The sequence below is a fragment of the Ranitomeya imitator genome, chromosome 3, assembly GCF_032444005.1.
Source record: "Ranitomeya imitator isolate aRanImi1 chromosome 3, aRanImi1.pri, whole genome shotgun sequence".
In the NCBI taxonomy this organism is placed as follows: domain Eukaryota; kingdom Metazoa; phylum Chordata; class Amphibia; order Anura; family Dendrobatidae; genus Ranitomeya; species Ranitomeya imitator.
The window spans coordinates 2595223-2618548 of record NC_091284.1 but is presented as its reverse complement, the minus strand read 5'-3'; the positions used below and the strand labels follow the sequence as shown (position 1 = coordinate 2618548).

Sequence of the window (23326 nt, the reverse complement as noted above, 5' to 3'; positions counted from 1 at the left end):
TCCACGAGGTCATTCATCTGTGCCTTTATGAACTCGTAATGACCTGGAGAATCATAATGGCAGCTCAGTTTTAGCATTTAGTGAACCTAGCAAAAAAGCCAAGCAAAAAACTAGTGTGGGATTGCACTTTTTTGCAATTTCACCACACTTGGAATTTTTCCCCATTTTCTAGTACACGACATGCTAAAACCAATGATGTCGTTCAAAAGTGCAACTCGTCCTGCAACAAACATGAAGTGAATTATTGAGTGTGGTCTACATCACAGGACAACTGCCTCGAGCAGAAATGTAGATGTCTTCTAGAAATGGGACACGGATGGATTTATCCTGTAACAATAAACCACGGAGATCTCCTTACATTTGCTACAATTCTCCACCTGGACACTTGTGCCATTAATTTTGCTGTACGACTTTGCTGCAAACTGTATTTGATAAAAGCGAAGTTGCATTTATTGAGTGTTTGAGCCGTGGACACGGGGGCTTTTCTGGGCCCAGACGATAATGGTTTCGGGAGGGGGCTACAAAACCATTGAGTTTTCGTGGGAGTTTTCAATTTTCGGTCCCAACTGGGTTGAGTTTTTTTGCATCTTTGTGCGGCTTTTGGACTGAATGAAAGTACATTTTTGTGTGAATATAATTAAAGTCTTGAGTGCAGAAGTCTGAACCCCGGCCTGATTCAGCAAGGTGCCTATAGTCGGGGGCACTGGGGGGCTTGTACACATCCCAGGGGTGCAATGAAACACTCTATAATAAGACCCCAGACTGGTTACACATGGCAGGAGCGGAAGAAAGGTGCAGCCGTAGAGGGTGGGAGGCTTCCCCATCTTCCTGCTCACAAACTAGTCATGGAACACGACAATGTCTGCTGCCAAAGGGGAACAACCGAGTGATCCACATTCATCTGGCAGTCAAAACATTTATTGCAGGGGACACGAGAAGCCAGAAACAGAACAAGTCCATTGCGTCGCACCAGACAGAGCGTGCTCAGAAGAAGTCCGCTGCTTTCGCTCTTGGGGCGGGACTTCTGGTAGGGGTCGGGGTTTTCAGAACTCCGTGCTGGGGGCGCTGACTCGGATTAAAGGGAACACGTGAAGAACCAGCTGGACTGACGAGGAGGCTGCGATCTGTCCTCTTAAACTCTGCAGGAGACAAAGCCAGACTGTATTACTGACCAAAGATAGAAAGAAGAGAGCACGCTGGGAGCGTGGGGGACACGGGATGGAGACGGGAGCACGCTGGGAGCGCGGGGGACACGGGATGGAGACGGGAGCACGCTGGGAGCGCGGGGGACACGGGATGGAGACGGGAGCACGCTGGGAGCACAGGTGGCACGGGATGGAGACGGGAGCAGGCTGGGAGCGCGGGTGGCACGGGATGGAGACGGGAGCAGGCTGGGAGCGCGGGTGGCACGGGATGGAGACGGGAGCAGGCTGGGAGCGCGGGTGGCACGGGATGGAGACGGGAGCAGGCTGGGAGCGCGGGTGGCACGGGATGGAGACGGGAGCAGGCTGGGAGCGCGGGTGGCACGGGATGGAGACGGGAGCACGAGTGGCACGGGATGGAGACGGGAGCACGCTGGGAGCGCGGGTGGCACGGGATGGAGACGGGAGCACGCTGTGAGCACAGGTGGCACGGGATGGAGACGGGAGCAGGCTGGGAGCACAGGTGGCACGGGATGGAGACGGGAGCAGGCTGGGAGCGCGGGTGGCACGGGATGGAGACGGGAGCAGGCTGGGAGCGCGGGTGGCACGGGATGGAGACGGGAGCACGCTGGGAGCGCGGGGGACACGGGATGGAGACGGGAGCACGCTGGGAGCGCGGGGGACACGGGATGGAGACGGGAGCACGCTGGGAGCGCGGGGGACACGGGATGGAGACGGGAGCACGCTGGGAGCACAGGTGGCACGGGATGGAGACGGGAGCAGGCTGGGAGCGCGGGTGGCACGGGATGGAGACGGGAGCAGGCTGGGAGCGCGGGTGGCACGGGATGGAGACGGGAGCAGGCTGGGAGCGCGGGTGGCACGGGATGGAGACGGGAGCAGGCTGGGAGCGCGGGTGGCACGGGATGGAGACGGGAGCACGAGTGGCACGGGATGGAGACGGGAGCACAGGTGGCACGGGATGGAGACGGGAGCACGCTGGGAGCGCGGGTGGCACGGGATGGAGACGGGAGCACGCTGGGAGCGCGGGTGGCACGGGATGGAGACGGGAGCAGGCTGGGAGCGCGGGTGGCACAGGATGGAGACGGGAGCACGAGTGGCACGGGATGGAGACGGGAGCACGCTGGGAGCGCGGGTGGCACGGGATGGAGACGGGAGCAGGCTGGGAGCGCGGGTGGCACGGGATGGAGACGGGAGCACGCTGGGAGCGCGGGTGGCATGGGATGGAGACGGGAGCACGAGTGGCACGGGATGGAGACGGGAGCACGCTGGGAGCGCGGGTGGCACGGGATGGAGAAGAGAACGGTACAGGATGGAGATGGGAGCACGCTGGGAGCGCGGGTGGCACGGGATGGAGAAGAGAACGGTACAGGATGGAGATGGGAGCACGCTGGGAGCGCGGGATGGAGACGGGAGCACGGGAAGGAGACGGGAGCACGCTGGGAGTGCGGGTAGGACTAGATGGAGAAGAGAACGGCATAGGATGGAGACGGGAGCACGCTGGGAGCGCGGGTGGCACGGGATGGAGATGGGAGCACGCTGGGAGCGCGGGTGGCACGGGATGGAGACGGGAGCACGCTGGGAGTGCGGGTAGGACTAGATGGAGAAGAGAAAGGCACAGGATGGAGATGGGAGCACGCTGGGAGCGCGGGATGGAGACGGGAGCACGGGATGGAGACGGGAGCACGGGATGGAGACGGGAGCACGGGATGGAGACGGGAGCACGCTGGGAGTGCGGGTAGGACTAGATGGAGAAGAGAACGGCATAGGATGGAGACGGGAGCACGCTGGGAGCGCGGGTGGCATGGGATGGAGACGGGAGCACGCTGGGAGCGCGGGTGGCACGGGATGGAGAAGAGAAAGGCACAGGATGGAGATGGGAGCACGCTGGGATGGAGACGGGAGCACGGGATGGAAACGGGAGCACGAGATGGAGACGGGAGCACGCTGGGAGTGCGGGTGGCACTAGATGGAGAAGAACGGCACAGGATGGAGATGGGAGCACGCTGGGAGCGCAGGTGGCACGGGATGGAGACGGGAGCAAGCTGGGAGCGCGGGTGGCATGGGATGGAGAACGGCACAGGATGGAGATGGGAGCACGCTGGGAGCGCGGGATGGAGACGGGATGGAGAAGAAAACGGCACGGGATGGAGACTGGAGCACGCTGGGAGTGCGGGTGGCACGGGATGGAGACGGGAGCATGCTGGGAGCGCGGGTGGCACGGGATGGAGAACGGCACAGGATGGAGATGGGAGCACACTGGGAGCGCGGGATGGAGATGGGAGCACGGGATGGAGAAGAAAACGGCACGGGATGGAGACTGGAGCACGCTGGGAGCGCGGGTGGCACGGGATGGAGGGAAGTCCAGGAGTTTGTGATAGCCCATCAGAATACAGGACAGGGTTTACATCAGTGGTCTGCACTGTGGGGAAAATAAATGTTTCAGCATTGCTGGTCACCAGGATGTCCCAACGGTGCTCCCTCACCTGTGGTCATGTTCCTGTTCAGGCTGAACGTCACCTTCTTAGATTTACACTTCACCTTACTGATCTGTGAGGAGAGCGGAAAAGTCAGGATGAGGAATGATGACCGTGATTGCCCACAACTGAGCCCCCAAGACGATCGTCAACTGAGTGAATGTGCACCCCCTCCCCCGGAATAGACGACAACCCCCAATGAACATGTCTCTCTCATCTCCAAGACGGACGACGATGACCCTGAGTGCAAAAGCCACCCCCTCCCCCAAGTTGTACCTTAAACACAAAGCCAACGTCCTCCCCAGACACTGAAGACAATCCTGAGCACAAAGGTTACCCCTTCTCCCCCGAGACAGACGACAACCTTGAGTGAGTGTGCCCCCTTCTTCACCAAGATGGGGGACAACACCAGCGTAAAGGCCACCCACCTCCCCGAGAACGACCCAAAGCACAAAGGCCATCACCCTCCCCCGAGACAGACCAAGACTAGCCCGAATTAACATGCTGCCCCTTCTTTGGACAATATCCCCAAACAGATCCTCCTCTCCAGAGAGACCGCAACCCCAAGTTAACCTCCACCCTCTTCAACATGGACAACACAGAGAGAAGAATCCATTTTGTTTGTCTGTGGTCTCCATCTCGGTGATCAGGTAACACTGATGGGTGGGGAAGTTTCACATTTCTATTCACGCCCTAAGGTCACTATTGGCTCATAGATCAGAGGGAACTATTCCTTTGTGACCCTATATAAAAGCCACATGAGCTAATAAAGCAGAAGTCTTATCTAGGACACCAAACGTGGCTGTGCGGGATTAATTTCCCCAAGATCTTGAAAACATATTTTAATATTTGGAGTTTGGAAGGCATGAGTATGGTCGATAGCACGGACCGACCTCCCAGAGATGTCTGACGGTTTATACCCCCAATCCAGCCATCCTTGGAAAGTCACAGCCCTCAACCTCGCGCCCGACACTCACCGGCTGGCCTTTGCTCTTTGAGCCCTTCACATACAGAGCGTTTGGAGCTTTTGTCTTCTGGAAGGTGATGAAATCCTGGGGCGTAGATTGTGCTGGAGAAGGCTGTGCGGGGACGAGACATTCTGAGGACGACACCACATTTGTCGCTTTACTACTGATCATCTGTGGAAAAGATAATAATAATCACACGAGCAGCTCTGGAGTGTCCGGATCTCTGCCTGCGGCCATGAACGAGCCTGAGCACTTCCCCAGGCCCTACCTAGATCTATGGTTACCTATGACCCTGCACAACAAGCCCATGTTATGGCCTTATATCATCATAACTGATGAGCTGATCAGCTGGATCCTTGTCAGCCTCCGCCTCCCCGACACCGGACATTAGGGTGGGCCTCCGCCTCCCCGACACCAGACATTAGGGTGGGCCTCCGCCTCCCCGACACCGGACATTAGGGTGGGCCTCCGCCTCCCCGACACCGGACATTAGTGTGGGCCTCCGCCTCCCCGACACCAGACATTAGGGTGGGCCTCCGCCTCCCCGACACCAGACATTAGGGTGGGCCTCCGCCTCCCCGACACCAGACATTAGGGTGGGCCTCCGCCTCCCCGACACCGGACATTAGGGTGGGCCTCCGCCTCCCCGACACCGGACATTAGTGTGGGCCTCTGCCTCCCCAACACCAGACATTAGTGTGGGCCTCCGCCTCCCCGACACCAGACATTAGGGTGGGCCTCCGCCTCCCCGACACCGGACATTAGGGTGGGCCTCCGCCTCCCCGACACCGGACATTAGGGTGGGCCTCCGCCTCCCCGACACCGGACATTAGTGTGGGCCTCTGCCTCCCCAACACCAGACATTAGTGTGGGCCTCTGCCTCCCCGACACCAGACATTAGGGTGGGCCTCCGCCTCCCCGACACCAGACATTAGGGTGGGCCTCCGCCTCCCCAACACCAGACATTAGCTTGGGCCTCTGCCTCCCCGACACCAGACATTAGTGTGGGCCTCCGCCTCCCCAACACCAGACATTAGTGTGGGCCTCTGCCTCCCCAACACCAGACATTAGGGTGGGCCTCCGCCTCCCCAACACTGTACATTAGGGTGGGCCTCCGGCTCCCCGACACTGTACATTAGGGTGGGCCTCCGGCTCCCCGACACTGTACATTAGGGTGGGCCTCCGCCTCCCCGACACTGTACATTAGGGTGGGCCTCCGCCTCCCCGACACCAGACATTAGGGTGGGCCTCCGCCTCCCCGACACCAGACATTAGCTTGGGCCTCTGCCTCCCCGACACCAGACATTAGGGTGGGCCTCTGCCTCCCCGACACCAGACATTAGGGTGGGCCTCTGCCTCCCCGACACCAGACATTAGTGTGGGCCTCCGCCTCCCCGACACCAGACATTAGGGTGGGCCTCCGCCTCCCCGACACCGGACATTAGCGTGGGCCTCCGTGACACCAGACATTAGGGTGGGCCTCCGCCTCCCCGACACCAGACATTAGTGTGGGCCTCCGCCTCCCCAACACCAGACATTAGTGTGGGCCTCTGCCTCCCCAACACCAGACATTAGGGTGGGCCTCCGCCTCCCCGACACCGGACATTAGTGTGGGCCTCTGCCTCCCCAACACCAGACATTAGTGTGGGCCTCCGCCTCCCCGACACCAGACATTAGGGTGGGCCTCCGCCTCCCCGACACCGGACATTAGGGTGGGCCTCCGCCTCCCCGACACCGGACATTAGGGTGGGCCTCCGCCTCCCCGACACCGGACATTAGGGTGGGCCTCCGCCTCCCCGACACCGGACATTAGGGTGGGCCTCCGCCTCCCCGACACCGGACATTAGGGTGGGCCTCCGCCTCCCCGACACCGGACATTAGTGTGGGCCTCTGCCTCCCCAACACCAGACATTAGTGTGGGCCTCTGCCTCCCCGACACCAGACATTAGGGTGGGCCTCCGCCTCCCCGACACCAGACATTAGGGTGGGCCTCCGCCTCCCCAACACCAGACATTAGCTTGGGCCTCTGCCTCCCCGACACCAGACATTAGTGTGGGCCTCCGCCTCCCCAACACCAGACATTAGTGTGGGCCTCTGCCTCCCCAACACCAGACATTAGGGTGGGCCTCCGCCTCCCCGACACCAGACATTAGGGTGGGCCTCCGCCTCCCCAACACTGTACATTAGGGTGGGCCTCCGGCTCCCCGACACTGTACATTAGGGTGGGCCTCCGGCTCCCCGACACTGTACATTAGGGTGGGCCTCCGCCTCCCCGACACTGTACATTAGGGTGGGCCTCCGCCTCCCCGACACCAGACATTAGGGTGGGCCTCCGCCTCCCCGACACCAGACATTAGCTTGGGCCTCTGCCTCCCCGACACCAGACATTAGGGTGGGCCTCTGCCTCCCCGACACCAGACATTAGGGTGGGCCTCTGCCTCCCCGACACCAGACATTAGTGTGGGCCTCCGCCTCCCCGACACCAGACATTAGGGTGGGCCTCCGCCTCCCCGACACCGGACATTAGCGTGGGCCTCCGTGACACCAGACATTAGGGTGGGCCTCCGCCTCCCCGACACCAGACATTAGTGTGGGCCTCCGCCTCCCCAACACCAGACATTAGTGTGGGCCTCTGCCTCCCCAACACCAGACATTAGGGTGGGCCTCTGCCTCCCCGACACCAGACATTAGGGTGGGCCTCCGCCTCCCCGACACTGTACATTAGGGTGGGCCTCCGGCTCCCCGACACTGTACATTAGGGTGGGCCTCCGGCTCCCCGACACTGTACATTAGGGTGGGCCTCCGGCTCCCCGACACTGTACATTAGGGTGGGCCTCCGGCTCCCTGACACTGTACATTAGGGTGGGCCTCCGCCTCCCCGACACCGGACATTAGCGTGGGCCTCCGTGACACCAGACATTAGGGTGGGCCTCCGCCTCCCCGACACCGGACATTAGGGTGGGCCTCCGCCTCCCCGACACTGGACATTAGGGTGGGCCTCTGCCTCCCCGACACCGGACATTAGGGTGGGCCTCTGCCTCCCCGACACTGGACATTAGGGTGGGCCTCTGCCTCCCCGACACTGGACATTAGGGTGGGCCTCTGCCTCCCCGACACTGGACATTAGGGTGGGCCTCTGCCTCCCCGACACTGGACATTAGGGTGGGCCTCTGCCTCCCCGACACTGGACATTAGGGTGGGCCTCTGCCTCCCCGACACTGGACATTAGGGTGGGCCTCTGCCTCCCCGACACTGGACATTAGGGTGGGCCTCTGCCTCCCCGACACTGGACATTAGGGTGGGCCTCTGCCTCCCCGACACTGGACATTAGGGTGGGCCTCTGCCTCCCCGACACTGGACATTAGGGTGGGCCTCTGGCTCCCCGACACTGGACATTAGGGTGGGCCTCTGGCTCCCCGACACTGGACATTAGGGTGGGCCTCTGGCTCCCCGACACTGTACATTAGGGTGGGTGTACCCACGGGGCCAGGGGCAGCTGACAACCTTCCTTTATCTCATATGGACCTAAGGAGACAAGTCAGCCTGGAGTCCTGCCAGGGATTGTCTATACTGACACACTGTACCAGGCCTGTAGCTGTCACCATCAGAATGAGGGGTATGTGAAACCTGATGAGGCCGGTGTACTTACTCCACACTAGCATGGAGGTGTAAGCCCCCTCGCCTAATCAGATTGAATAATGTGGTTCTATTCAGACAGAAAACAGATAAGACAGTTCTATCAAAAGGATGCAGCTTTAATCCCAGGAGTGTGGAGTCTTCCCGCCCTCACCTTCCTGCGCTGTCGGATCAGCCGCCTCCTCTTCATGATTATTGCCCCCCGGAGGGGTAAGATTCTGAGCCCGAGCCTGAGAAGGCAGCCGCGTCTCCTCCTCCTCCTCAGCCGAGTGATGGCGCCGCTGTTCTCCGAGGGTTCCGGGGATGACTGTAGGACGGCCACTTCTGCCTCTTTGGGGTGTTGGAGGGTTCCCCCATTTATTTCTGGCTCATCTGCGCCCCCTTTCTTCTTCTTCCTCTTCTTGACTGCAGGCAGTTCTGGAGGATTCTCAGAGGTCTCTGCCGCCCGCTTCCCCTTCTCCAGTTCATTGTGCACAGCCTGAGGACCTGAGAGCAGGAACAAGGATTATTCTCCAGCACGAGAGCGCCATGGAACCGCCCAACTTCGCACCTACAACTGTCCGCCGCCCCTCCTACCCTCCGGACAGCTGCACCCACATATTTTGCCCTCTGCTCAACAAAGCTCTTCCCATTGCCCTCCCCTCTAGTCAGTCTGCCCCGCTGAGCCCTCCCCTCTAGTCAGTCTGCCCCCGCTGAGCCCTCCCCCCTCTAGTCAGTCTGCCCCCGCTGAGCCCTCCCCTCTAGTCAGTCTGCCCCCGCTGAGCCCTCCCCTCTAGTCAGTCTGCCCCCGCTGAGCCCTCCCCCCTCTAGTCAGTCTGCCCCCGCTGAGCCCTCCCCCCTCTAGTCAGTCTGCCCCCGCTGAGCCCTCCCCCCTCTAGTCAGTCTGCCCCCGCTGAGCCATCCCCCCTCTAGTCAGTCTGCCCCCGCTGAGCCCTCCCCTCTAGTCAGTCTGCCCCCGCTGAGCCCTCCCCTCTAGTCAGTCTGCCCCCGCTGAGCCCTCCCCTCTAGTCAGTCTGCCCCCGCTGAACCCTCCCCAGGCCTCTGTCCACACAGCCTCTAGTCAGCGTTCCTCCCATGAGCCTAGCCTCCAGACAGCACTCCGCCACCCCTTCCATCCACCCTCCGTCAGCACGCACTCAGGGCCATTTTCTTCTGTCGCTTGCGGAGCTTCCAGCTGCTGAGCTCCTCATCATCTTCAGAGGAAACGTCTTCTGGAGCTCCCTCCTGGGGAAAGATGCCTGCAAAGAAAATAAGCACCAAAAAGACATTATACGAGGTGGTAAAAAAAGGAAAGAAACCGCCCAAACCAGAGGCCGTAGAAGACACTCACCATCCGCCAGGTCCTTAAACCTAAAAAGAAAGAAAGGAACAAGTCAACAATAACAGGACCAGCAGATATCTAGGGAAAGGCCGCGGCAGATATGGGGGCGCACAGAAGTACAGCAGATAGACGGGGCATTGTACACGCACCTTTTCACCAATCGATATAGGCTCTTGCGGTTTCGGGCTGGGACGTTTTTTCGGCTAGCAAGGTTGAAGAGTTGGTCAGCCAGCGCCTGGTAATCAAACTGCCAGAGGAGACATCACTGTCATAAAGAAGTTGTGTGCGACGCCCGGCCTCCATCACACAACCAAAGGAGCGTGGGGGCTACTAACCTGCAGCACAGGGCCGATATCATCATAGTCCTCGCTGTGGTGGTCTTCAGATTCCGAGCCGCCATCTCCTGAGATAAGGACGACATGTCACCACCAAGTCCTAAGAGCTTGGTTCCGGGAAAAAGGGCATGGAAGCCGAGGCTCGGAGGCCACAGCGTCAGACTCACCGTTATAACCGGCTGTATGACCAACTTCTTTCATCAAGTCTTCGATGGCGAATGGCGACTGCTCTAGAATGGCCTGAAAAATGCCGGTCACAACCGACTGCCGGAGAAGAAAACTGCAAAGGAGACAGACCCCAGAGAGTGAGGCACAAGGTGGGTACAGCCAGCAGTGACTCAGCCACATGAAGACACAGGATGGACCTGCAGACACTACATGGCCCCTGTAACGGCTGAGGACCCAATACTTCCAGCACTTACTCCTTGGCTTTAGCTGCAATCCTACAGAACGGCTCGATGAGCTTCAAGTTCAAGTCAGCAGGAAGCTGGAAGAGAAGAGAGGCAGCCATCAGGGGGAGGTGAAGGAAGCCAGGAGAGACGAGAGCGGCCAACAGCCAGCAGGGGCAGGGAGAGAAGCCGACAGCCAGCAGGGGCGGGGAGAGGGGAGAGAAGCCGACAGCCAGCAGGGGCGGGGAGAGGGGAGAGAAGCCGACAGCCAGCAGGGGCGGGGAGAGGGGAGAGAAGCCGACAGCCAGCAGGGGCGGGGAGAGGAGAGAGAAGCCGACAGCCAGCAGGGGCGGGGAGAGGAGAGAGAAGCCGACAGCCAGCAGGGGCGGGGAGAGGAGAGAGAAGCCGACAGCCAGCAGGGGCGGGGAGAGGAGAGAGAAGCCGACAGCCAGCAGGGGCGGGGAGAGGAGAGAGAAGCCGACAGCCAGCAGGGGCGGGGAGAGGAGAGAGAAGCCGACAGCCAGCAGGGGCGGGGAGAGGAGAGAGAAGCCGACAGCCAGCAGGGGCGGGGAGAGGAGAGAGAAGCCGACAGCCAGCAGGGGCGGGGAGAGGAGAGAGAAGCCGACAGCCAGCAGGGGCGGGGAGAGGAGAGAGAAGCCGACAGCCAGCAGGGGCGGGGAGAGGAGAGAGAAGCCGACAGCCAGCAGGGGCGGGGAGAGGAGAGAGAAGCCGACAGCCAGCAGGGGCGGGGAGAGGAGAGAGAAGCCGACAGCCAGCAGGGGCGGGGAGAGGAGAGAGAAGCCGACAGCCAGCAGGGGCGGGGAGAGGAGAGAGAAGCCGACAGCCAGCAGGGGCGGGGAGAGGAGAGAGAAGCCGACAGCCAGCAGGGGCGGGGAGAGGAGAGAGAAGCCGACAGCCAGCAGGGGCGGGGAGAGGAGAGAGAAGCCGACAGCCAGCAGGGGCGGGGAGAGGAGAGAGAAGCCGACAGCCAGCAGGGGCGGGGAGAGGAGAGAGAAGCCGACAGCCAGCAGGGGCGGGGAGAGGAGAGAGAAGCCGACAGCCAGCAGGGGCGGGGAGAGGAGAGAGAAGCCGACAGCCAGCAGGGGCGGGGAGAGGAGAGAGAAGCCGACAGCCAGCAGGGGCGGGGAGAGGAGAGAGAAGCCGACAGCCAGCAGGGGCGGGGAGAGGAGAGAGAAGCCGACAGCCAGCAGGGGCGGGGAGAGGAGAGAGAAGCCGACAGCCAGCAGGGGCGGGGAGAGGAGAGAGAAGCCGACAGCCAGCAGGGGCGGGGAGAGGAGAGAGAAGCCGACAGCCAGCAGGGGCGGGGAGAGGAGAGAGAAGCCGACAGCCAGCAGGGGCGGGGAGAGGAGAGAGAAGCCGACAGCCAGCAGGGGCGGGGAGAGAAGCCGACAGCCAGCAGGGGCGCGGAGAGAAGCCGACAGCCAGCAGGGGCGCGGAGAGAAGCCGACAGCCAGCAGGGGCGCGGAGAGAAGCCGACAGCCAGCAGGGGCGCGGAGAGAAGCCGACAGCCAGCAGGGGCGGGGAGAGAAGCCGACAGCCAGCAGGGGCGGGGAGAGAAGCCGACAGCCAGCAGGGGCGGGGAGAGAAGCCGACAGCCAGCAGGGGCGGGGAGAGAAGCCGACAGCCAGCAGGGGCGGGGAGAGAAGCCGACAGCCAGCAGGGGCGGGGAGAGAAGCCGACAGCCAGCAGGGGCGGGGAGAGAAGCCGACAGCCAGCAGGGGCGGGGAGAGAAGCCGACAGCCAGCAGGGGCGGGGAGAGAAGCCGACAGCCAGCAGGGGCGGGGAGAGAAGCCGACAGCCAGCAGGGGCGGGGAGAGAAGCCGACAGCCAGCAGGGGCGGGGAGAGAAGCCGACAGCCAGCAGGGGCGGGGAGAGAAGCCGACAGCCAGCAGGGGCGGGGAGAGAAGCCGACAGCCAGCAGGGGCGGGGAGAGAAGCCGACAGCCAGCAGGGGCGGGGAGAGAAGCCGACAGCCAGCAGGGGCGGGGAGAGAAGCCGACAGCCAGCAGGGGCGGGGAGAGAAGCCGACAGCCAGCAGGGGCGGGGAGAGAAGCCGACAGCCAGCAGGGGCGGGGAGAGAAGCCGACAGCCAGCAGGGGCGGGGAGAGAAGAGGGGCCAACAGCCAGCAGGGGCGGGGAGAGAAGAGGGGCCGACAGCCAGCAGGGGCAGGGAGAGAAGCCGACAGCCAGCAGGGGGGGGGGGGGGGGGGTAGAGAAGCAGACAGCCAGCAGGGGCGGGGAGAGAAGCGGACAGCCAGCAAGGGCGGGGAGAGAAGCCGACAGCCAGCAGGGGCGGGGAAAGAAGAGTGCGGCAGACAACTAGAGGAGAGGGGCGTCTGGCAAGGGCAGTGGGCCGTAAAGGGAACAGATCAAGCCTCACCTCAGCTGATCCAACCTTCGCCAGCTCGTCCAGGTAGATATCAATGAGATGATGCTGAACCCCTTGAGGGGCCTCTGGCTTCAGGACCTCTTCCACCAGGATAGTCAGGAAGTTCTCCACCAGACTGCGGAGGACATGACGTAAGAGACCTCCAGCCCGTGCCTACTAGACTCGCATGCAATACACCCCACACAACCCCAGACGGACGGACCCACACACATCCACGGCTGGTCACACACACTCCTTTGGATCCTAAACTACGCCCTTACCCCTTCCACACACAGCACGGTACACCCATATTCAACAGACTGTCCACAGCTGAAAGCCCCGACCTTCACCATGTCCTCTGTGTGACTATAGCAGTGGTTGTCCCCTCTCCCACAATTACGATGTATGGTGTCCCCCTCACCTCTCCTCCCAGTCTCCTTTCTTCAGCAGCTCCACGGACTGACGCAGAACGAAACGACTCAGCTGGAAAGAGAAGACGACACATTGTCACCAAACATCCCCCATGTCCCAAATACCACTCGCCACAGAGCCGCACATCCCATGTCCCTCATCATCCCATGTCCCCCGTCACCAGAGCCGCTCCGCATCCCATATCCCCACCACCGAGCCGCTCTGCATCCCATACCCCCACCACCGAGCCGCTCCACATCCCATACCCCCACCACCGAGCCGCTCCACATCCCATATCCCCACCACATTGCCGCTCCTCATCCCATACCCCCACCACCATCTCACTCCATCTTGTCGATGTGAATACTTCTCTGATGATAGAAGTATTCTAGGAGTGATACCTTTATTGGCTAACCAGAAAATAATGTTTGCAGCTTTCAGAGCACAGCGGCGCCTTCTTCAGGCAGGATTACAGAATGCTGTAGATAAGCCCCTGATGGCAGTGGCCGAAGATTATATACGATAACGTAGGTGACAGATTCGGTTTAACATTAGCGGTGCTCCTTCTCTTCATTGTGCACTGTACACAGTCTGTATGTAACAAGCTTCCTGACCCGCACAACGACTCTATAAACAACTCTCGTAACCTGCTGGCCCTCACCGAGACCTGGATCCAGGATCTGACCCGGCCTCCCCTGCTGACATTTCCCATGGCGGCCTACATCTTTCCCATTCCCTGAGACCCGCGAACAGACCTGGTGGTGGAGTCCGCTTACTCCTGTCCCCACAATGCCGCACTTTCCAGGTCATCCCCCAGTTCCATCACTCTTTCCCTTCTTTTGAGGTCCACACCATGAGAGCAGGATTTTTTTTTTTTTTATCTGTCCTGACTATTGTGTATTATTCTACACGTATTCTCTCTTGCTTTCCAAGGTGAGCCTGTATGTGTGTTTTGTGTTTAGGGGTCCCTTAAGGTACCTTCACACAACGATATTGTTAACGATATTGTTGCTTTTTGTGACGTAGCAACGATATCGTTAATGAAATCGTTATGTGTGACAGCGACCAACGATCAGGCCCCTGCTGGGAGATCGTTGGTCGCTGAATAAAGTCCAGAACTTTATTTGGTCGCTGGACTCCTGCTGACATCGCTGGATCGGCGTGTGTGACACCGATCCAGCGATGTCTTCACTGGTAACCAGGGTAAATATCGGGTTACTAAGCGCAGGGCCGCGCTTAGTAACCCGATGTTTACCCTGGTTACCATCCTAAAAGTAAAAAAAAACAAACAGTACATACTTACCTACAGCCGTCTGTCCTCCAGCGCTGTGCTCTGCACTCCTCCTGTACTGGCTGTGAGCGTCGGTCAGCCAGAAAGCAGAGCGGTGACGTCACCGCTCTGCTTTCCGGCCGCTGTGCTCACACAGACAGTACAGGAGGAGTGCAGAGCACAGCGCTGGAGGACAGACGGCTGTAGGTAAGTATCTAGTGTTTGTTTTTTTTTACTTTTAGGATGGTAACCAGGGTAAACATCGGGTTACTAAGCGCGGCCCTGCGCTTAGTTACCCGATGTTTACCCTGGTTACCGACATCGTTGGTCGCTGGAGAGCGGTCTGTGTGACAGCTCTCCAGCGACCAAACAGCGACGCTGCAGCGATCCGGATCGTTGTCGGTATCGCTGCAGCGTCGCTTAATGTGAAGGTACCTTTAGGAACGTCTTTGTCTAACAGACTTCAGTTTCATTTCTTCATTAGGTCTTCTCTAACGAGTAGAAACACCTGAACTTTTCAGCTAGGGGTAGACAGAATTAAATTTAGCCAATGAGACGTAGGAAAGCCAATGCCAGCTCACATTTAGAGATAAGCTGGGCCAATTATGCATGAATAGTAAGAACCTATATAAACACTGACCGGATGATGTAATCGAGAGATCTGCCTCGATGCTCAATGTATCAGCGTGGATCTTCCGCGCACATAGTTGAATTTTACAATGTAATTTGGAGCAGGCACAACGTCTCAGAACATCCCACATTATGTTGCAACAACAAAACCTAGTGCAACCAACAGGGCCCGCTAGTTCAAAGAACCGATGGATCCAAATGTTTTGCAGCAGCCACTTGTACTGCTAAGAAACCCATATGGTAAATGAGAAAATGAATTTTGGCTGTTACTTATGATTCTCTTGGTTAATTTAATTTGCGGGGCCTTTTTAGGAGTTTACCTGCATTTCTATTGACCAGAATAGGTCACTTGTAAATGATTGTCTTTCTTCATTGGATGATATCTATTGTTTGGTAACAGTCAGCATATCCATCGGACATGGTATTGTGATACACTAGCATCCTTTAGATTGATTCTCGCATTACTATGGGCGCCTCAGAAACATGTTTGACTTATATCTGTACGCCATTTCTTTTTGCCATCTTAAACTGATGGCGGTAGGATTCCTGCGCTTGCGCCCCTTGAAACGCTGATGGAACGCAGGGAATTCATGCTGGAGAGCATCCGAGACCCAAACCTACCGGAAGTCATCATTGTGCATTTCCGCAGCTGCACATTTGTGGACGCGCATATGGTGGAAGCATGATCTCACCGGAAGAGTGTATGCGTACTTCTGCATCTGCGCACTAGCTGAACCGCAGGAACGGCCGTGTATTGTGTACTCCGACATGGTGACACGCAGTCAGGGTCCCACAAAGTCAAATGCTGGGCAGCTCCTCGGGAAGAAGGCTGTTCACCATTTATGTCCCTCCTGATGTTATAAAGTACAACCAAAACATCTCAGAATGTGCCCTCCTTATGCCCGATAACATCAGCCGTCACCGTTGCACTACCGATTCCAGCCATCTTGTTACCTCTGGAGGGGGCTGAGCCACAAGAGGACCATGACTGTACAACTAATGTCCTACGCGGGGTCTCAGTCATGTTACCATGTCCCACTAGATAGCCCGAACCATAGCTCTGTGTGGAAGAGCCGCGGCATGGCGTGAATGGCCCATTCTACACTGGATGTGCTGCACTTTCCGGCCACGAAACCAAAAATGCAGAACCGCTGCCCCCACAGTCTGCAGACATGCTAAACGCCAGCATCTGTACAGACAGCCGCTATGCTTTCATGACTATGGACCTATACAGAGAGCAGGATCTCTCCTCGCAGCAGCAGGCAAGCCTATCAAGAATGACAAATCTGTCCAACACCTGATTGAGGACCTACTTTTACCAGAGTAAGTTGCCATAGCGAAAGTCAAAGACCATAGCGAAAGTCAAAGACCATAGCGAAAGTCAAAGACCATAGCGAAATGGAACAGGATCCTTGATGCAAACAACTGGCTAAGACGATGGTGCAGACAACAAGGATTCGGATTCCTGGACCACGGTGTGAATTACTGGTACGATGGACTCCTCGCCAGAGATGGACTACACCTCAACAAACCTGGGAAACACACATTCGCCAGAAGACTCGCTACACTCATCAGGAGGGCGTTAAACTAGAAGAAGAGGGGACGGGAAGAAAAACATTAGACTTGAACAAAGAAGACCCAGGAAAACATACTCAGATGGGAGGTAAGAACATTTCTAAAGCAATCCACAGCAAGGAGATTGGAACAAAACAAAATCCTCTAAACTGCATGCTCGCAAACGCCAGAAGCCTGACAAACAAGATGGAAGAACTAGAAGCAGAAATATCTGCAGGTAACTTTGACATAGTGGGAATAACCGAGACATGGTTAGATGAAAGCTATGACTGGGCAGTCAACTTACAGGGTTACAGTCTGTTTAGAAAGGATCGTAAAAATCGGAGAGGAGGAGGGGTTTGTCTCTATGTAAAGTCTTGTCTAAAGTCCACTTTAAGGGAGGATATTAGCGAAGGGAATGAGGATGTCGAGTCCATATGGGTCGAAATTCATGGAGGGAAAAATGGTAACAAAATTCTCATTGGGGTCTGTTACAAACCCCCAAATATAACAGAAAGCATGGAAAGTCTACTTCTAAAGCAGATAGATGAAGCTGCAACCCATAATGAGGTCCTGGTTATGGGGGACTTTAACTACCCGGATATTAACTGGGAAACAGAAACCTGTGAAACCCATAAAGGCAACAGGTTTCTGCTAATAACCAAGAAAAATTATCTTTCACAATTGGTGCAGAATCCAACCAGAGGAGCAGCACTTTTAGACCTAATACTATCTAATAGACCTGACAGAATAACAAATCTGCAGGTGGTCGGGCATCTAGGAAATAGCGACCACAATATTGTGCAGTTTCACCTGTCTTTCACTAGGGGGACTTGTCAGGGAGTCACAAAAACATTGAACTTTAGGAAGGCAAAGTTTGACCAGCTTAGAGATGCCCTTAATCTGGTAGACTGGGACAATATCCTCAGAAATGAGAATACAGATAATAAATGGGAAATGTTTAAGAACATCCTAAATAGGCAGTGTAAGCGGTTTATACCTTGTGGGAATAAAAGGACTAGAAATAGGAAAAACCCAATGTGGCTAAACAAAGAAGTAAGACAGGCAATTAACAGTAAAAAGAAAGCATTTGCACTACTAAAGCAGGATGGCACCATTGAAGCTCTAAAAAACTATAGGGAGAAAAATACTTTATCTAAAAAACTAATTAAAGCTGCCAAAAAGGAAACAGAGAAGCACATTGCTAAGGAGAGTAAAACTAATCCCAAACTGTTCTTCAACTATATCAATAGTAAAAGAATAAAAACTGAAAATGTAGGCCCCTTAAAAAATAGTGAGGAAAGAATGGTTGTAGATGACGAGGAAAAAGCTAACATATTAAACACCTTCTTCTCCACGGTATTCACGGTGGAAAATGAAATGCTAGGTGAAATCCCAAGAAACAATGAAAACCCTATATTAAGGGTCACCAATCTAACCCAAGAAGAGGTGCGAAACCGGCTAAATAAGATTAAAATAGATAAATCTCCGGGTCCGGATGGCATACACCCACGAGTACTAAGAGAACTAAGTAATGTAATAGATAAACCATTATTTCTTATTTTTAGCGACTCTATAGCGACAGGGTCTGTTCCGCAGGATTGGCGCATAGCAAATGTGGTGCCAATATTCAAAAAGGGCTCTAAAAGTGAACCTGGAAATTATAGGCCAGTAAGTCTAACCTCTATTGTTGGTAAAATATTTGAAGGGTTTCTGAGGGATGTTATTCTGGATTATCTCAATGAGAATAACTGTGTAACTCCATATCAGCATGGGTTTATGAGAAATCGCTCCTGTCAAACCAATCTAATCAGTTTTTATGAAGAGGTAAGCTATAGGCTGGACCACGGTGAGTCATTGGACGTGGTATATCTCGATTTTTCCAAAGCGTTTGATACCGTGCCGCACAAGAGGTTGGTACACAAAATGAGAATGCTTGGTCTGGGGGAAAATGTGTGTAAATGGGTTAGTAACTGGCTTAGTGATAGAAAGCAGAGGGTGGTTATAAATGGTATAGTCTCTAACTGGGTCGCTGTGACCAGTGGGGTACCGCAGGGGTCGGTATTGGGACCTGTTCTCTTCAACATATTCATTAATGATCTGGTAGAAGGTTTACACAGTAAAATATCGATATTTGCAGATGATACAAAACTATGTAAAGCAGTTAATACAAGAGAAGATAGTATTCTGCTACAGATGGATCTGGATAAGTTGGAAACTTGGGCTGAAAGGTGGCAGATGAGGTTTAACAATGATAAATGTAAGGTTATACACATGGGAAGAGGGAATCAATATCACCATTACACACTGAACGGGAAACCACTGGGTAAATCTGACAGGGAGAAGGACTTGGGGATCCTAGTTAATGATAAACTTACCTGGAGCAGCCAGTGCCAGGCAGCAGCTGCCAAGGCAAACAGGATAGTAACATAGTTAGTAAGGCCGAAAAAAGACATTTGTCCATCCAGTTCAGCCTATATTCCATCATAATAAATCCCCAGATCTACGTCCTTCTACAGAACCTAATTGTATGATACAATATTGTTCTGCTCCAGGAAGACATCCAGGCCTCTCTTGAACCCCTCGACTGAGTTCGCCATCACCACCTCCTCAGGCAAGCAATTCCAGATTCTCACTGCCCTAACAGTAAAGAATCCTCTTCTATGTTGGTGGCAAAACCTTCTCTCCTCCAGACGCAAAGAATGCCCCCTTGTGCCCGTCACCTTCCTTGGTATAAACAGATCCTCAGCGAGATATTTGTATTGTCCCCTTATATACTTATACATGGTTATTAGATCGCCCCTCAGTCGTCTTTTTTCTAGACTAAATAATCCTAATTTCGCTAATCTATCTGGGTATTGTAGTTCTCCCATCCCCTTTATTAATTTTGTTGCCCTCCTTTGTACTCTCTCTAGTTCCATTATATCCTTCCTGAGCACCGGTGACCAAAACTGGACACAGTACTCCATGTGCGGTCTAACTAGGGATTTGTACAGAGGCAGTATAATGCTCTCATCATGTGTATCCAGACCTCTTTTAATGCACCCCATGATCCTGTTTGCCTTGGCAGCTGCTGCCTGGCACTGGCTGCTCCAGGTAAGTTTATCATTAACTAGGATCCCCAAGTCCTTCTCCCTGTCAGATTTACCCAGTGGTTTCCCATTCAGTGTGTAATGGTGATATTGATTCCTTCTTCCCATGTGTATAACCTTACATTTATCATTGTTAAACCTCATCTGCCACCTTTCAGCCCAAGTTTCCAACTTATCCAGATCCATCTGTAGCAGAATACTATCTTCTCTTGTATTAACTGCTTTACATAGTTTTGTATCATCTGCAAATATCGATATTTTACTGTGTAAACCTTCTACTAGATCATTAATGAATATGTTGAAGAGAACAGGTCCCAATACTGACCCCTGCGGTACCCCACTGGTCACAGCGACCCAGTTAGAGACTATACCATTTATAACCACCCTCTGCTTTCTATCACTAAGCCAGTTACTAACCCATTTACACACATTTTCCCCCAGACCAAGGATCATGGGGTGCATTAAAAGAGGTCTGGATACACATGATGAGAGCATTATACTGCCTCTGTACAAATCCCTAGTTAGACCGCACATGGAGTACTGTGTCCAGTTTTGGGCACCGGTGCTCATGAAGGATATAATGGAACTAGAGAGAGTACAAAGGAGGGCAACAAAATTAATAAAGGGGATGGGAGAACTACAATACCCAGATAGATTAGCGAAATTAGGATTATTTAGTCTAGAAAAAAAGATGACTGAGGGGCGATCTAATAACCATGTATAAGTATATAAGGGGACAATACAAATATCTCGCTGAGGATCTGTTTATACCAAGGAAGGTGACGGGCACAAGGGGGCATTCTTTGCGTCTGGAGGAGAGAAGGTTTTTCCACCAACATAGAAGAGGATTCTTTACTGTTAGGGCAGTGAGAATCTGGAATTGCTTGCCTGAGGAGGTGGTGATGGCGAACTCAGTCGAGGGGTTCAAGAGAGGCCTGGATGTCTTCCTGGAGCAGAACAATATTGTATCATACAATTATTAGGTTCTGTAGAAGGACGTAGATCTGGGGATTTATTATGATGGAATATAGGCTGAACTGGATGGACAAATGTCTTTTTTCGGCCTTACTAACTATGTTACTATGAAAGTCAAAGACCATAGCGAAAGTCAAAGACCATAGCGAAAGTCAAAGACCATAGCGAAAGTCAAAGACCATAGCGAAAGTCAAAGACCATAGCGAAAGTCAAAGACCATAGCAAAGGATGACATCTACTGCTAAAGGCCGAGCAGGCTGCAAAATCTGTAGCGTTCAAACCAAGAGACAACCCTGCTGAGGTGGCAGCCGCACAGGTCGCCTCCACCACGGACCCACCTGTGACCTACGACCTTCTCCAGAAGCTTCAACAACAGGTTGTCACATGGCAAGAGAAGGGAGCAGAGCCGTCACCAGGACGGTGGCATGTGGGGGACAAAGTCTGCCTCCCCCGGCTCAAGTCACCCACACCAATACCCTCCAATTAAAGACGAATAATATTCTTTATATAGCGCCGACATATCCCGCAGCGCCTTACAGTTTAAGGGTAAGTTCACACAGGAAGTTTTTCTGCATTTTTCATGCCAATTTTCAGCTGCTGTTTACAGTACCAGCAAAGCCTGACACTTCAGAAATCTCATACACACACACACTGGTTTTTATGTGATCAGCATTTTGTGCTTTGCTGCGTTTTGTGGACATAGAGCATGTCACTGCTTTCAGCGTTTTTCACCCATTGACTTGAATGGGTGTTGAAAAAACGCAGCAAATACGCAGGTATCATTATATGCTGCAGAAAATTCAAGGACATTAGCATGGACAAAAAAAAAAAACCACCAAAACCTGCGTTTTTGACGCTGATTCTTTGCTGCCAAGATCAGGATTTGCTACAGAAAAAAAAAAAAAAGCAGCAAAAACGCTGTGTGTGAACAGTTACAAACGCAAGTCATAACTAACCACGTTAATCCTTCTATATTATTTCAAAACACTTTCGGTGATTCCTTTGCATCTCCGTTCATACTGCACCCACACACAAATGATACACCATTTGAAAGGTAAACTTGCCCCTTCAGCAAGAAAATAGCCAAACAAAAAACACATCCACAATGTGATCACAAAATACAGTTTAAACATTAATTTTCATAAATCTGCAGTAAGGAAAAATGACCAGCAGGTGGCACCACACTACCCCACAGCACACTACCACAAAGCTGAAACAAAACCCAACATTTGCCTTGGGGGTTTCCAGCTTGCCGAACTCCTTGCTCGGCCGATTTCAGGCAGGTACATATAAAATATTTGCTAAATATGTGGAAGTAGAACGTAAGCAAAACTTTACCTGTTTAAGACTTCATCTTTAAAACTGAAGCTATAAATGAATGCAGCCTAAAAGGGACCGGACAGGTTCTGAACCATCAGATTTTCCGTATTATTGGACAGTCATTGAAAAGTCTATCTTCCTTCTAAAGGTATGTGCACACGCTGCGGAAAACGCTGCCGATCAGCAGCAGTTTCCCATGAGTTTACAGTTCAATGTAAACCTATGGGAAACAAAAACCGCTGTGCACATGCTGCAGAAAAAAACGCACGGAAACGCAGCAGTTTACATTCCTCTGCAGCATGTCACTTCTTTGTGCGGAATCCGCAGCGGTTTTACAGCTGCTCCAATAGAAAACAGCAATTGTAAAACAGCAGTGAAATCCACAGAAAAAACGTGGTAAATCCGTAGCGGAAAAATCCGCAGTGGACCATATACGTGTGCACATAGCCTCAGGTTGCAGTTTATTGGTTTATTTACTGCACATTGTTTCCCGATGGGAGAGATTGGTGGAAACAGCCTCGCAAAAATTGAAAAAAAAAAAAAAATATCCAACCATAGGGGGAAAAAAAGTGTAAAATAATCTACAGATTTTACATTTTTTTTTTTAAAGGGATATTCCCAGTGATTATAGAATGGTGTGAACACGCTCAGTTATGGGGTCAGTCCTCCTGCATCACCTTTACTGCTGTACAGGGAGCTGCTCCGGTCATGTCGCTCCATGTTACACGGACGAGAATCGCAGAAACGTCCCGGTGTGATCCGTAGGCCGTCCGTGTGCAGTGCGAGGAGGAGATTCTCTCACCGGATTGCAAATTGGACACAATGGATCCAAGGGCTCAAATATTCGTGAATACATTTATATATATTATATATGAAAAACTGGAGGCAGCGCACGGTTTATAGTGAAGAGGAGGAACTTAATCAGCGCAGGAGGCGACGGTCAGTCCCAACAGGAACCTTCCCGAGCAGTGAACATGTGAAGGTGCCGGCTGTATAAAGAGTATCATCATTATCATCATTTGTATTAATCATCACTGTATTCCCATTATAACTGACCGGCAGACAGTGCAGGCAGCGATACAGTGCAGGAGAGAAGGAAGGCAATGAGAAATGTGCACGGTGACAACAATTGGGAATGATAAAACGGGGGTAGAGCTTGGTCATCACGTGTTAATAATAATAATAAATATATATATTTTATAAAGATGTTGTAGCTTCTCATCATATGAATATATTGCAGCGCTGAGGTTTCGTTCCTTTGTAACATGCCTGAAAATGATAAATTTATGACACTGGTGAACACAAGATGAAAACAATTATAATCGAGCTATAACACCGCTGTACATTTATTTTTGTATATATATATATATCTCTCTAGAGAGTGGGACAGGTCATGGATG

At 54.0% G+C, this 23326-nt stretch overlaps 1 protein-coding gene across 1 annotated transcript in view; it reads right to left on the bottom strand.

Annotated features, from left to right (window-relative positions):
* Window positions 1–427: 427 nt before the first annotated feature.
* The window catches only part of LOC138672419 (ribosomal RNA processing protein 1 homolog A-like), a 51686-nt gene continuing 28787 nt past the window's right edge, over window positions 428–23326 (bottom strand). Inside the window, exons 5-16 of the mRNA XM_069760384.1 lie at window positions 13096–13157; window positions 12687–12810; window positions 10320–10384; window positions 10065–10177; window positions 9898–9965; window positions 9712–9809; window positions 9572–9591; window positions 9378–9479; window positions 8396–8727; window positions 4615–4776; window positions 3647–3710; window positions 428–1139 (exon numbers count right to left, since the gene is read on the bottom strand). Of these exons, the coding sequence (XP_069616485.1) occupies window positions 985–1139; window positions 3647–3710; window positions 4615–4776; window positions 8396–8727; window positions 9378–9479; window positions 9572–9591; window positions 9712–9809; window positions 9898–9965; window positions 10065–10177; window positions 10320–10384; window positions 12687–12810; window positions 13096–13157 (1365 nt within the window). The 3' untranslated portion in view covers window positions 428–984. The remainder of the gene's footprint in view (window positions 1140–3646; window positions 3711–4614; window positions 4777–8395; window positions 8728–9377; window positions 9480–9571; window positions 9592–9711; window positions 9810–9897; window positions 9966–10064; window positions 10178–10319; window positions 10385–12686; window positions 12811–13095; window positions 13158–23326) is intronic.